Consider the following 16,030-nt stretch of genomic DNA (forward strand, 5'->3'; position numbering starts at 1 on the left):
GGACCCCCATGTGGTAATCACCAATAACCAGGGGTGTCCAAACATTTTGTTGTGAGACTTGGCACTGAAATCAGCCCAGTTTAATTTACTGTAAAACCGGGCCGGGGAGTTCTCAGAATTAACTGTGTTTAATTAAATTTCAAGGAGCCATTTATAAGAAAGTTTGGACACACTTTGTCCTACAGGAGTCTGTTTGTCGTTGTTACGGCCCCAGGCCTCCAGGTTCCCTCCTTTTTGTATATTTTTGTTTGTGTGGCCTAAACCTGTTGTCTCCCATGTAAGTCTGCTGCTGTGGTCCTGGGCTGCGATTGGTGGAGCGCATTGGGGCCCTGGCTGCTGATTGGGGGAGCAGTTCTACACCTGGACAGCTCGTTAAAGCCACCTGTGCCAGCCACGCTATTTGTATTTGTGTCCCTTTGTGTCATAATGACTCTGTGTGTGTACAGGGAACACTCGTGTGTGTAGGCTGCTGGCCTTTGTGGCCAGTATGCTATTTTGTGTTCTGTGTCTCTTCGTCGTTAACGTTAACTTTTGTGTATTCAGAGACACTCGTTCTGTGTGTTGTGTTTAGTTGTCACTTCTTGGGATGTTCACTATGTAGTGACGTGGAATCAAGTGACACTCTAGTCATGACTTCGGTTGGTTTTGTTAGGCCTGATTTTGTCTGTTTAGTTTGACTAGCTTTGTTTTGGTTAACCTTTTCGTAAACACTGTAAATAGCCTTTGTTTGTTTTTTGTCACTCCTTCATTTACCTTTTACACTCCTTTTATTAAATTACAACTTTATTTTACCATTTGACATCTTGGTTTTTGTTACTTCCTTTACTAGCAGAGCCGGGTCGTAACAGTCGTGTAGACGGTTCTAAGTATGTCATCTCTGTGTGACTATAGATATTATAGTCTGTCTTTGAAGACCGAATGTGGTCACTGCGGTATTATAACCAACAGGCTTAGTGACAAATCCTTCCAGACACAAACACATTTTTAATAATAAATTAAGTTTATTCCTTCATCTAAATTCACTGTAGGCAAACTGTATTCTACATGTTTATTCCATTATCCTACATAATATAATTGTACATTCTTTTAGATTATCTTTATTTTTTTTACAGTAAAGCAGTAGGTCTGCCCCTGAACAAGGAGAAATGTAAACGTTGTCATTCCTATAGCTCTTTTTCGAACATTTGTGAGTTTACATTCAGAACCCGAAGATTTACATTATTGAGTCAACTACTCTGTAAAAAATAAATAAATCTGAATAAATAAAAGCAGCCACATTGACTGCTGATGAAGTTCATGAGCTCAATGTGCGCTTCAGTAAGTGTCCACACACAGGCACTGCTCTCATACAGATGGACAAACGAAGACACGTGGCCTCTTCTCTCCGCTGTGCTTTCACTAACTCTGCACCTGGAAATGCATGAGAGAAATAAACAGTTACTAAAGGGGAAATATGAACTTATCAAAACAGACCTAAGAATGATGGTGAAATAAATGCTGGGCTTTATAGTGATAAGTATGAAGGAATCAGAAACCTAAATCATTATGGTACCTCATCCCAAATAAAAGTTTTGGAAAATTGAGCTTCTAAAATAGGGGAGACCAGGGCTATTTGTCACACCTTTTTTCCTAGAGTTCGAAAACAGAAAATCCCACAAGAGTCAGATGAATAAATGAAAGCTTGAACCCTTGACTTGAAGGAGACCTCGCTTCCTCATATTGCGATAAATAGTTATTAACCGTCAAACACATCAAAATCGACTGTGACAATGTGCCCCATATGTTGTGTTTGGGGTTATTTGTCACTATTGTTGTTTTTAATGGAGTTTTTAACGTGAAATTTGATAAACCATTGTAACTTTTTCAGATAAAAGGACAGAATACGTTTTAAAGCAATGCAATGCCAGATGTGTTCAAAATGCTCTATGAGGTGGAAAATGTACTCGCTAAATAACCCAAACATACGCCCTCTAGAAAAGCGAATGATCATAAAAACATATTAGACACAGTGCAAATGAGAAAATGATTATTGGAAGAGAACACGAACACCAATACACATATTAAATGTCAGCACCAGCGAACAGCGCCCTCTAGTGTGGCTATAAAAAGCAATGTGACAAATAACCCCGCATGACAAATATCCCCGGTCTGACCTGCCTGTTAAATGACCTAACTTCTACAAACACATTATAGTCATAGAAAATCTGTTAAAAATCATAATTTCTCACTAAATAAAAGCATTACTTAGAACAATCAATATGGTTTAACTGTTTACTGTTTTCTCAATCCTGGATTCATATGAACAATTCAAAACAGTCACGAATTCTTAAAAACAACTTGCTCATCATTGGTATACACACTTTCATAGTTGTAACAATAGAACGATTAAGGGGTTATTTATCAAGGCAGGTGCTAAATAGCGGCTACAAGCTAATGACTAATGCTAGTTTGTGGACATGTTGCGCTTAATTTACCATTTGATGTTTTCTGTATTACAGCATGAGGACCTAAAATCTGTAACGTAAACTGACCCGCTTTTGCGCGTGCTACTCCCTTTGAGTTTGGAGCCGAATACTAGCAGTGTTTACTTCCACTGAAAAGTGCTGGGTTAGTCCTGTTGTGTTGTGATTCTTGTGATGCAGCGTGTGCTGATGTTGTTTTGTTGAGCCTGACAGAGATCCTCACAGCAGCGAGAGAATGGCTCGCTCTGAGACGAGCCTTTAGACAGTGTAAGAACGACTAAAACCCACATAAAATAGTCCTGGTAGTTTGACATATCTAGCCAGTTTAGTAAATGAAAATAACATTTGCTAGAAAATGTTAAGTTTGTGAGACCGCGGTATAAGCCGATTATAATGCACTTCGCTGAGGAACACCACTTCGCAGCGTGTCGTGCATTAAAACCATAATGCATGTTTAATCCTTACTTAAGTGTTAGTCACACTTAAGTTATTATAAAGTGTTACCATGTATGTTTTATCCATCTATCCTTCATTTTCTTCCACTTGTCCGTTTCTGGGTCGTGGGGGCAGCTGTTGGAGCTGCCCAAATCACACTGCACCAGCCCCTTATGGCTCCTCCTGCAGGTGATGGGTCCACAGAAGGACGGCCTCACGGTTCTAACCGGGCCTGTTGGTCTCTCATAAGGGGCTTCTGAACCGCTCTTTGTCTGATCCGACCCCTCGGACCTGTTTGCCATGAGAGACCCCACCAGGGGCACGAAGCCCCCGACAACAGAGCTCCCAGGACCATTCAGGTGCTCAAACCCCTCCACCAAGTTAAGTTGGCGGTTCCAGGAGGGGTGTATGTATATGTATTTTTATGTATATGTATTTCTAAAGTTTATTCAATTGTTTTATTGTTGCTGTATATATGTAAAATTAAAAAAGGGAGCATAGACTGAAAAAACATTAGCATGGCGTTGCTTATTAGCTGCTGGAGCCTAATCAGAAATGGGGGCAGGCTTCGGAAGTTCCTTACTGCAACAGACTTTCTATTGAATCTTTTTGCCTCTCTTTAAGTCAGTATTGAACACAGGCTTTGTCTTAACACGCACAACATTGTCCTTTTTCCTTTCCAACATTAAATTTATGAGCTGGCTCCAAAAAGCAGCCAAATTGCTAGCATGAACAAGCTTCAGTTATCCCGTGCTGAATGCTGTAGGGAATCGTCTATCGCTTTTCTACAGTCCATGATTGAGAGTAAAAGGTTACAGCTATTAGTGACGTGATGCAAACAGATTATCTCGCTGGACTGGGTTGACCGAGCTGAGGACATTTCCATCTTCAGTCTTCAGAAGCTTGTTATCGCTCTTGTAGTAAAATGTCTAACCAGTATGGCGTTTGACTCCATGAGAAGAAGCGCAATCGACCCGGTGTGTAGGATTGCGATTTAAAGTCAATTAAGTTTGGTATTTCTGTTGTTATTGTACCTGGTAGTCGCTGTGGTGCATTCAGGTTCCAGTGATGAGTTCAGGGCCACTCCTTGTTCTGGGCCTTACCCCTCCTTCTCCTCTCATTCTTCTCCTTCTGCAGCCTCTCCAGCTCAGCCTCGTACATCATCTCCTGGATGAGGTACTTCTCGCGCCTCATGCGGTCCCTCAGGTCTTTGGGCAGGTCCGGGATCAGGTAGGCGATCAGAGTCTTTATGGCAAACACCATGTGCTGCAGAGGCAACAAGACACAGCTTGGACGTGAGAATTCAGGCAATATTAAATTCATACTTTATTCCGGATGTGGGGTCCGTTTAACCTCTTAACCCCCGCCTAAACCGAGCACATTTTCTCCAGTTTAGCTTTAGCCAAATCTAAAAGCTTCTTGATTGGAGCTTACAGCCACATTAGAAATAACTGATCTAAACTTTTTATTTTTGTCGTGTTTTCTCAGTTTTTTTGCCATGTTTTTGATGGTTTCTATGTTTTTTTAAGCTTTTTTGTCGCATTTTGGTAATGTGTTTTTGACGTGTTTTTGTTGCTTTTTCATCAGTTTTAGTCATGTTTATGTCACTTTTTAATTGTTGCTTTTCCAGTGCGTTTTCGTCTCTATTTTGAAACTGTTTTTTTAACCTCTTTACCTCTTTCTCTCCAGTTCAGCTTTACACAACTCTAAAAGGTTATAGTCCATGCCTTTCAGTCATCTGACTTATGGCAGCCATTCTGAATACCAAAGTAGCATTATGCAGTACTACAACAAGTAACAATATCTCATTGCTCAAGAAGATAACAGTAAAAGCTGCTCAAGACGTTTGCATGCTACCAGTTAGCATTTAGCTTCAACAGCTCACCTCTCCAAGAGAAAGCCCTGAACCACACTCCAAACATCTGGATACAACATGTGACAGAGGTCAGATCTGAGCTGTTACTGTAGTATTTCCTCACTGATCATAGATGTGAGCCACACATGTGTTTATTGTGTTGAAGAATTGACAGTTGATTGAATCAATTGTCAATGGTTGACGGTTGCTAACATGCTAGTATGCTAGCGTCTTGAGCAGCTTCTGACTCAGACTGAGACTTCCTCTTTGATGCGTTTCCAATGACATCACACAGATGATGAATTAACACATGTTGCTAAGACCTACAAAGCTCATCTAAATTGATCTTTTTCCTCACGTTGTCACACTTTTTTGAATTTTTTTTTCCATTGCTTTTTTAAATTCGTTTTTTACACATTTTCATTGCTTCTTGTCACTTTTCTATTGCTGTTTTGTGGCTTTTTTGTCACATTTTTGTCACTTTTTTTTTGTAACTCGCTCTATTGTGGGCTGGACAAATCCTCACTCAACCGCCTACAACAAATCCAGAATGCTGACAGGGACGAGGGGGCGGGAACATATCACCTCTGTACTGGCCTCCCTCCATTGGCTGCCTGTCAGCTATAGAATTGACTTTAAGATCTTGATGCTTGTGTTTAAATGTCTTCATGGATCTGCTCCTGAGTATCTCTCTGAGCTTTTGTCTGTTTATGCCCCAGTCAGATCAGTAAGGTCTGCGAACCAGCTGTCTTTGAACGTGCCCAGATCCCGTTTAAAGACGCGAGGAGATTGAGCGTTTAGTGTGGCTGCTCCCAAACTCTGGAACAGTCTCCGCCTAAATGTCAGAGCTGCTCCAACCAGAAACCTTTAAGACTGCCTTTAAAACACATCTGTTTGCGTTGGCGTTCAATTCAAGCTGAGCTGTATTATAACTCTATTGTGTGTGCTTCTCTTGTTGTTTTGTACTGTAATTCTATATTGTGTACCTGTATGTGAAGCACTTTGGGCACCTAGTGTTGTTGAAAACGTGCTATACAAATAAAGCTGACATTGACTTTTCTGTTTTCTTTTATAGCTTTTTGGTCACCTTTTTTGTCACTCATTTTTAACCTAGTTTGGTCTCATTTTTGTTGCTATTTTGATGCTTTTTTCCTTTCGTTTTTTTCCGCCTATTTTGTTGTACTATTGTCACTTTTTTTGTTGTTCTTTTGTCACTTTTTGGTGCTTTTTTGACACCGTTTTGTTTGTATCACAGTTTTATTGTATTTTCATCCTCATTTTCATGCTTTTTTCAAGAAGCTTTTAGATTTGGGTAATGCCAAACCGGAGAAAGTTGGGGGTTAAGAGGTTAAAACAGCACCCATATCTGTCCCGTTCTCATTTTTGACCAAGATTGTCAAATAATTGTGACACAGGTTTTTTTTTTTTTCTACTAAGGCTTTCTGACCACCCAGTGCTAAACTAGAGAACAAGATGAATCAGAGCTGTCAGTTCCCAAGACAGGGGAACAAAACACACTGACAGCAGAATCTAAAGGTGGTGAATTATGAAGTGCCCCCGCAGTGTCCTGTCGAGTGTCGTTGTCTGAGGGAAAATCACTGACCTCAAAAACGATGATGAATGCGAGTCGGGCGGCGAGGACGTGCCAAAACTGCAGAGTGTAGGAGTATGGATCGGCGGAGTCCGGGGGCTCCCTGTAGTCTCTGTATCTACAGAGGAAAAGACAGGAACTTTAAATGATATTATTATTAATCTACTCAAATGTGTCAGCGAAAATAAACACGATTTGAAACGCTAACTCATGCATTTAGATGTAGAAGTTGTTATGGATGGTTTGATACAATGTGCTGAGTAAGAAGTGTGAGGTGACGCAAAATAAAGTCACTTTGTGTGTATTTGTGTGTCGGCACTGCCTCATAAAAAAGTGAATTTAAGGAGTTTTGGCCTGTATGCTTTATTGTATAGGGCAGTGTGGCGTGAAAGGGCAGGGCAGGGAGAGACAGCAAATTGTTGGAGCTGGAACTCGAACTCACAACCCTGAGACTGGAACAGTGTTCTGCGCACATAACCACGAGTGCCATATTTGTAATCCCAACATAGCTCTGCTTTTTTCAACCGTGCTATTGGGTTAGCGTTTCCATTTCAGCTGGGTTAGGCTAGGGACAGGATTAAAGGAACAGGCCCCCATTTTTATATACTGAAATATGTTCATAACTGAACTTAGACGAGTTGATGTGTACCCGTCTGGTCTTTGTGTGGGTTCTCAGTCATGCAAAACGACCAAAGATGTTGTTAGTATTTGGCCTCTCCCAGTATATTCCTACAGCTCCAAACGGGGTGAAGTTAGAAGTGACCAAGCTCTTCCACAAGCACCGTACAAAGACCAGACAGGTACTTATCAACTCGTCTAAACTCAGGTAAGAACATATCACAGTCTCTTGTCTCTTGATATTCTACTTTTTTAGTCTGTTCTAATTTTTATTTCATTTTTATTTCCTTATAGTTCATATTTCTGCCCCTTAAGATTTTTGCTTTTACTCATTGTACATAAGAGACCTCTTTTTACATTTAACTATTTGCACATTTCCTGTCTCTAAGTGAATTTCTCCAGTGTGAGATCAATAAAAACGACGTCTTATTTTATATTCATTCTCTCTTCACATCCTTTTAAAGCAACCTTTAAGTGGTGCTTAAAGGTACTATACCACATTTTTGTCTAGTAGTGGAATGAAATTAGTTTTATCCTCCTTAAGTATATTAGAGTCACTGTGCATCTAATTATAAAGCATTTGAGCATATTTTATGAACTTACAGGCTCGTTATAGCCTGGCCTTAGCCATCCATAAACTCCGGTCAATTATCATTTCCCTACATGTTACGTCTGGATCTGATCTCGGTGGCCACGTTACATTGGTTGAATTTCAACCAACCATTCAGTGAGCGGTGTCGGTGACACTCGGTGGCATTTGCGGTGAATACGAAAGTAATGGAAGCTCTTCAATGGCTCGTCTCCCAAATATCCAGAAATTAAAATTGAAGCCTTGGAATGTGCAAGGAATGCTCCCAAAAGTTATGATAGCTGCTTCACTCACTCGGGCGCATTACACACGACTAAACGCTAGTGAAAATCAGATCCCATTGTTTCAAAGGAGTTCACCCCTCCCACCTGATAATGGAGCTCAATTGTGAAGGTCCAGATCCTTGTACGAAACGCAATTAGTACGAGGGTATGGTAAAACCAGGCTAGGCTAGTTATGTAGAATATGTGTGAAAGTGACCCTGAAAAGTCGTGAAACGATTTGCCTTTGTGAAGAAGATGCTAAAAATATATATTTTTAGAATGAGTTTATAAACTGTGGTACAAGTACCACAACTAGCATTTGAACAACCGCAGCCTTCTGGTTAGACACTTTTAAGAATGTTTACTAACCTGCAATATTCCACTGCTTCTCCGAACAGCTCCGAGCCGTTGGTCTTGGGCAGTGATCTGCCCTCAAAGTCAGACACTCGGAAAACAGACAGACTGGCGTTCACGAATCCCATCATGCATCTGCAGACGTGGAGAGGCAGAGAGTCAACCAACATGGCAACCACAGAGATTTATCAAAGACAAACCTCCTGAAATGACTGACCCCTCTCCGGCTCGGCCCTGCCCCGCACACGGCCCATACTTGTAGGCATAAACCATGCGGGGGATGAAGTCCGAGGTCACGGCGATGACAAAGGCATTGGTGATGACAGCCAGGATCCCAATACCCTCCAGAATATCATACCAGATCCCTGCAACAGTACACAGGAATAAACCAACAACGCTACCACGAGACTGCACTTTCCAAAGCATTTTTATCACATACTTCACACGGGTGAGTTTGATGACGTTTCACAACTGTCAGCAAAGTAGAGCTTTTTTTGTCATTGTAAAGCCAAGAACTAACCAGTAATTGATAAAAATGATAAAGTTTCATTACACGACTAGGGGAAAAAGCATGTAAATAATAGTAACAAAAGAATACATGCAAATGCTTGAAAGGAATATGTAAACACGGAAAAGATATTTTGGACAAAGCACAAACCTTTACCAATCTTTTTTGTATGAAATACATTTGTATATGTACCACAATACTCAAATTATTAATGATAATAACTTGGCTATATTTCACCTCATTGTCTTCTTGCATAGTTTTCTATCAATTCAAACTTGTAAACCATCCATCAAAACTCTATCTTTTTCAAGATAAAAATAAAGATGATAATATAACCATTTTGGATACAAGATGCTTAAAATTCAGCGCGTGTCATTTCACTCATAAATCTGTGTTTGTGTGTGTTAGAGGATAACATTAAATCGCTATTTATCATACTGGGCCAGGCTGTACAGTCGTACTATCTCTGTCATAGCCTTGACTGTGGTGCTCAGACTCTCAGCCACTGAATGTTTTGTTTATGTGTCAGTATGATGGTCTGAGAGGGTATTTATCCCTTTTCTGTTGAAGCACAGACTTGAATGGTAGGACGAGCACAATGTCTCGAGTTCATGTCTCCGGGTCCTGCACTGATGGTGAATAAACATCTCCTGTATAAGACATCCAGACTGCTGCCTATTCTTCATCTATCCTCTCGAAGACCATTGTTAATTCTTTAACAGTGTGAACTGGTGACTTGCCTATGTCTTTGTCTTGCGAGGGCAGGGGTCGTCTCCACTGTGTGACAAACTTATAGGCGTCCAGTCGAATCTCTATGATGTTATTGAGTAAAGCCAGGAGAGGAGCCAGAGGGAACGCCGCCACAAAGATGGTGGTGAAGCCGAACTGGAGAACTGAAACCAGAACACGGGTAGATATTCAGTAATAGGAGATACTGTAACAACCTTTGTACTAACTCAGGTACAAAACAATTTGGGATTATGCTCCGTGCTCTGCATTGTCTTTTTGTCGCTCAGGGAATAGATTTTAAAATAGCTCTGCTAGTTTACAAGTCTCTTCATGGTCGGGCTCTAAAGTTTACAGCTGACATGTTACAACCGTATGGACCACCTCGGGGTCTGAGGACCTCAGGGAGGTCTCCTGGTGGTTCCCAGGGTCACGACTAAACACGGTGACGCTGCGTTTCAGTTTCATGCAGCAAAAGTCTGGAACAGTCTCCATGACGACGTGAGACAGGCCTCAACTCTGACAATGTCAGGCTGAAAGTACAGATATTACTGCTGCTATATATATATATGAAATATGCCATATACATAAACTTGCCTTGCCTATTTTGTCTTTGGCTTTGATATAAATATTTAAATATAAATATACCTAATACTGCGATCATTTGGAAAAACATTGTGCAGCCCTAATCTCAATCTAAAGCAGCATCAGTCGGATATCGCCCAAATGTGACTTTTGTAAAACCACTACGGTCAAATTTCAAATGACCAAGCTTAAAAATGGATAATACGGCTGTGCTGAAATGAAGCAAAGCATCATGGTCTATGTCAGGGGTAGGCAAGTTTGTTTTGTGATTGATTTATTTGGTTGATTTTCCTTCTTGTCAAAAGACCACTTTCCCAGGGAACATTTGTTCCAATATTTATCTAAAAAAGTATAAAAACACTACCTGAGTCTGCTGAGTGGAGCTGTTGAGTTGTTTTGATTTTAATCTCAGCTTTGAGGTGTTACTCAATGTTTAATAATCTGTGGGGGAAAGAGGGTATTTTACATCATACACAGTTCCTTGTTTGGGTGGTAGCTCAGTGTAGCGTGACGGTGGATCCCGACACCGTTATCATAGGAGAACCACACATTTCCTATTTGTTTCCACATATTTCCAAAATAACTCATGAATACAGAAATGGACAGTATTTCAGCCCTTTTACAGCGCTTCATCAGATATCTGCCCTCTGAAGTGTGTAAAAACATTTCTCTAAATCATCATGGGTCCAGAGCTGTCATGATAAAGGATCGGATTTTGCCTCCAGGCCTGACGTTGCCTACCCCTGGTCTAAAGAGTCAAAGAGTTCACCATTTCATTTGATAAAAGTCTCAATGCATTTGGTCCTTTCAACATTGCTACGTCCCATGTCAAACTACAGCAACCTCATAGGGTCAAAATACTTGTGTACCAAACTCAAATAGCATGTAAAGCTTCTCAGCTTCTCTCCAAGCTATCCCTAATCACAGTTACATAACACTGATTACAGACATCCTCACATGTAATGTTGTGTTTCTGACCAGATTATATGAGATCATGAGCGACATGGTGGGATAAAGAAACACCAGCGTCTGATGCAACGTGTGTCTGGACGTACTCATCTCCAAATATTCGTCAAACAGCCCGTAGGCATTCATGGGCTGGAGGTTGTAGTCGCGCTCCCACTGAGGGAAACTGGCCTTGGCACTCGGACCATGGTCTTTCCTGAGGCTTTGGCGAGTCCACCAGTTCTGGAGAATCCTGCAGGAGCAAACAGGAGCCAAATGACACGCATACATACACATACATGGATTGCTGCTTACTTTGTCATTATTATGGATACAATGTTTGCAAAGTGTTTTTAGTAGAATAAATGAGAAAGGTTTTAGCAACTCATTTCACAATATATTTTCATGTCTGTTTATGTATTTGTAGATTCTTTATTATACTTTATCATTTGAGGAAACCCCTACATATGAATTATAATCCTTGTATGATGAGTATGTAGATTAACATTAGAATATACGATATACGTAGATGTTAAGTCAGGCACGTATAATGAATTAACACAACCTAAAGCGAAAGTTTTTCCTTACAGAGTCTAGATATTGTATCGTCGACTGGACTGAGTTGATTTCCCTTTCAAGACAATATTAGATCCAGGAGGGGCAAATTCAAAGTCAGTAAATTCCTACAATTATAAAACTATGGTGTCAGTAGCAGATCACACAAGTAACTATAATGTGCTATGTAATGTATAATTTTAAAAATGTAATGATTTAAACCTTAAGCCCGTCCAGTCAACCATATTTGACAACCTCTACTACTTTCTGAATGACAGACCTACACAAACTACTAGAGTCATATTATTTTGAACCAAATGTACTATGAGGAAAAAAAGTAAGTACAGCTCTTTAAACTACATAAAGACTGAACTCATTTTCACGCTTTCTATTGTTGTGTGCTAGTGTAAAGTTCGTACGGAGCGCCGAGTTCGATGACGTTGTTCCAGGTCTGTTTGAGGACCATGATGATTCCCATTTGCAGACACAGGTCGAAGAGGCAGCCGCTCGGATGGCACTGGGAGAGATAAAAACAGACTTGATCAACCATCAAAGTATGTAAGAACCATAGACTGTATATATAAATGGACGTCTCCTCCTCACTCCTCCCCGTTTACCATAATGACTACGGTCGAGGGGGAATTCATGGCGGATTTACAGACTCCCCCTCTCCAGCTCTGACGAAGCATGTTCCTAAAAAGGGCACGGCCAATGCTAACAGTCCGACCCTCATTAAGTACGAGATTTCTAAAATTCTTCTTACGAAAACCAGCCTGGTTTCTTAAATTGTGACTAACGCCTGGTTTCAATTTTTTCAACAATAGACTAGGCTAGATATTCCTCCTGAGATAACGCTGGGTTAAAGTTGTTTTTAAGGTGTCTAAATTCCAATGCTTTTCAATGGGGCACTAGCGGCGATATGGAGGTACTACAGCAATGGCGGCCCCAGTGTCGTGGGCATAAAGCAGAGCAGCCGGCGGCCATTTGTAAGAACATACTTAACCCCTCAACTCTCACCTTAAAGGAACAGGCCACCATTTTTACATACTGGAATATGCTTTTACCTGAGCTTAGACGAGTTGATACGTGACTGTATGGTCTTTGTGTGTGCCCTCAGTCACGCAAAACGACCATAGATGTTGTTAGCATTTGGCCTCTCCAAGTATATTCCTATAGCCCCAAACGGGGTGAAGTTGGAAGCTACCAAGCTCTTCCGTGGGGCGCTCACAAAGACCAGACAGGTATGTACTGTATCAACTCATCTAAGCTCAGGTAAGAACATATCACAGTATGGGAAAACAGTGGCCTGTTCCTTTAACACATAAATACAAGCGACCGACATGTGTAATGTCAGTGTCCGGGTTGAGCTCAGTTCTGTGCAGAGAGATAAATAGATAATAGACACACATTACTCATTAAAAGTAAGCTAAGTAAGTAAATGCTATATAAACCCTCAGAGTCCACCCACTGAGAGCCCTGCACCTGTGCTGTCTGACTGCGCAAAAGCACTTTCCTGGATTTGCTTTAAGGGGAAGGGAGAGCTGTCATTAGTAGGAGGCCTTGAAAAGTTAAAACTGCAGTAAAGTTTGAAGTCTTTCCCGTTCATCATTTATTGCTGAGTCACATGCTCGTAACTGACATTTTGTGTGACTGGCAGAATCCACTCATCAATAATTCTGATTATTGCACAATATGCTTGTGTGTGGCAAAGAGGATTACAACACAGACTTAAATTAGAAAATTGCAGGTTACATATATATACAGTGGGTTGCATATTGCCCCCCTTTAACTTTTTGACATTTTACTACAGTATGGACCATAAACATAAATATATTCAATTGAAACTTCACGATTGTGTGTCACTTAGTGTGTGTCTTTCACATAAAATTTCAATAAAATATATTCATGTTTATAGTCCATAGTGTGGCAAAATGTCGAAAAATTAAAAGGGGCCGATACTTCTTATGTTTTTTAGTCGATAAATGTCAATGAAGAAATTTCAGACTACGTTAAAAGCCGATATCTGGATTAGGGTATCTTGTGCTATTTAGATGTGATGTTTTATGAATTATTATTGAGCCTTTCTCCCTTCGGAAACTGACTGATACTGATCAAGATAAGGTTTTTTGTTTCTGTTGTTTTTCTCTATCCCTCTGCCACCAGCTTAGAATTTCTAGCTTAGCCAGTTGGATAAAAAGCTTACTCAAGTCTGCTGACACATTACTGCTGATGAGGTGCATGTCTAGGAGCAGCCTACATAATGATCGGGGCCGCCTTTTAAATTTCTATAATGGTTCTCTCGTATTCCCTCGTGGGACGGGAGGCCGGGGGGGGGCAATCACTTACCTCTTCCAGCTTCCAACGATTGATGAGGCGGAGATAGGCACCGGGTCGCCCTGTGAACCTGAGCAAAAAACACACACAAACATCTGTCTCAAAGATATTAAGGAAATAAATAAAGAATAATGAGATAGTTGGAAATGGCAACCGGCAATGTTTTTTCTTGTATTCTCTAAAAAATTCACACACATTTCTTTGCTTTCTTTATCAGTGCCAAATAAAATGACTGCACTGTTTTTTGTGCAGCTATAATTGTACTAATGTAATATACCAGCTAAAGTCCTGATTCTTCTCATCATGAAGAATACCCCATGGCATCATCATGACTGAAGGGCAATCGTGTCCTGAGTTGGGGCAGCATGGTGGCTGGGTAGTTAGCGATCCTCACAGCAAGAAGGTCCTGGGATCAGTTATTGTAGTCTTTCTGTCAAAGTGGGAGACCCTCAGGAACCAATCACCATTAAACTAAAACGAGCACAATAGACTAATCCTAAAACTAGTCCTGTCCGGACCTAGTTGGGGATCTGAAGATGGGACCCTTTGTGCTTGTCATCGCCCACTGCTCCTGACAGGTGGGTCCAGCATCAGCAGCAGTGACAGATGGATCAAGAGCAGAGGAATCATTTCTAGTGATGGACAAAAAACTCGCCGCTCCAGAGTGTGGATCGTTCTTCCTGAAGCAGATTGCTTAGAAGCACTGTGTCGGAGCTGGTCATGTGACTAGAGAGCGTTTCATTGAGCTGCCTTGAGCGGCGCTAAACCATGGATGTTTTCTGGTCCCTACAATAGCAAAAAATGTGCTGCGTTTCCCCCATTTTCTATTTAAGCGTGTTCATAAACCCTTTTCCTATTTTTACAAAGTCCAGCTTTTGAAGACATACAAACACAGGCGTGGACGGCTGACCAGGCGAGGGAGCGCCATCGCAAATAGTTGCTAAATTTCTGACTGAATTAAATAAAAACATCGCGCACTGATGTCCTGCCTTCGGAGCAGCAGAGCCACAGGTGACTGAGACGGCCCCGCCCACTGGAGCTCCGTGAAGCACTGACCCACGCTACAAAGAAAATGACTATATATAACGCTTTTCTACTTTTATCAGGCCTAAAGCGCTTTACAGTATGGAACCAGTCACCCATTCACACTCTCATTCATACACCAATGTACGAAAACACTGGAGGCAAGTAGGGTGAAGTGTCTTGCCCAAGGACACAATGACAGTGTGCGACTTTCCGATCACGAAACGACTCACTCCACCAACCGTCGGCCTATGATGGATATGAATATTCAAACGTCAATCTCAGGCTGCAACTAACAAAACCGCCACACCTGTGTGAAACTTCTCTTCTGCATGATTGTGTTGGTGCTTCAGTCGTGTTTATGAGAAGTCGCAATAATAAAGTTTGTCCACAAGAGGTCAGTGTTCAACAGAATGAAACAGATCTGAGACTTCAAACCTTACGTGACTTTTTTTGCCCAGAAAGCCTCGGAGAGTTACAAGGCTTCACTCGCCCATCCCAACTTATTTCAAACAAACCACATCTCTTTTATAATGGGGTTTACTGTAGTCTCCTTTCTCCATGAATTCAGCCTAATTATACAGCATTGTTACTTCATTTTACTTGATCGACGTGACTGACCGTCCGAGGAAGAAGGCGATGTAGAAGGTGGAGCTGTTGATGTTGACAAACTGGAAGAGGAACATCTTCAAAGTAAAGCTGTTCTCCCACTCAGACTCGGTCCTGGGCTGCTCTGTGAACACAAGTAAGGCCGAGAGATTGGGTTCACATGATGCTGAAACACCCACGGCTACACCTGATAACCACGAACGTCACAAAGAACTTCCATGCTGTCGGGATAGGGAGCGAACAATAACAAACACTAGACTTACCAAGGTTTGTCAGAAGGAGAGCAACCTTTTCATAAAGCTGTAAACAACATAAACAAACGATGAAACTGAAATGTTCTCTGGTGTCATGTGTATGCAATCGTGTCGGCGCTTTGAGCTGACCACATTGAGGAGCATGATGATGCAGAAGTTGATGCAGACGGCGGTTCCAGTGGTGGCCACCTGAGAGTTGTTCCTGATCAGAGCCCAGCCGAACGCCGCAAACGTGCTGACGGTGATCACGCGGTAAATCACTATCCCGGACACTGCCGCAATCACCACCAGGATCTGCAGGACAAATACAGAGCGGCTCAGTAG

The 16,030-nt window shown here is 41.4% G+C and overlaps 1 protein-coding gene across 1 annotated transcript in view; it reads right to left on the bottom strand.

The window, feature by feature from the left end:
- Positions 1 to 1,010: 1,010 nt before the first annotated feature.
- Positions 1,011 to 16,030, bottom strand: part of LOC306960191 (anoctamin-4-like) — a 64,109-nt gene continuing 49,089 nt past the window's right edge. Inside the window, exons 18-29 of the mRNA XM_079552556.1 lie at positions 15,836 to 16,000; positions 15,716 to 15,752; positions 15,465 to 15,576; positions 13,833 to 13,890; positions 11,906 to 12,003; positions 11,042 to 11,184; positions 9,416 to 9,568; positions 8,385 to 8,532; positions 8,183 to 8,302; positions 6,356 to 6,461; positions 3,932 to 4,163; positions 1,011 to 1,410 (exon numbers count right to left, since the gene is read on the bottom strand). Coding sequence (XP_079408682.1) covers positions 3,972 to 4,163; positions 6,356 to 6,461; positions 8,183 to 8,302; positions 8,385 to 8,532; positions 9,416 to 9,568; positions 11,042 to 11,184; positions 11,906 to 12,003; positions 13,833 to 13,890; positions 15,465 to 15,576; positions 15,716 to 15,752; positions 15,836 to 16,000 — 1,332 coding nt within the window. The 3' untranslated portion in view covers positions 1,011 to 1,410; positions 3,932 to 3,971. The remainder of the gene's footprint in view (positions 1,411 to 3,931; positions 4,164 to 6,355; positions 6,462 to 8,182; positions 8,303 to 8,384; positions 8,533 to 9,415; positions 9,569 to 11,041; positions 11,185 to 11,905; positions 12,004 to 13,832; positions 13,891 to 15,464; positions 15,577 to 15,715; positions 15,753 to 15,835; positions 16,001 to 16,030) is intronic.

The sequence above is a fragment of the Gobius niger genome (assembly GCF_951799975.1).
Source record: "Gobius niger genome assembly, chromosome: 2".
NCBI lineage: Eukaryota > Metazoa > Chordata > Actinopteri > Gobiiformes > Gobiidae > Gobius > Gobius niger.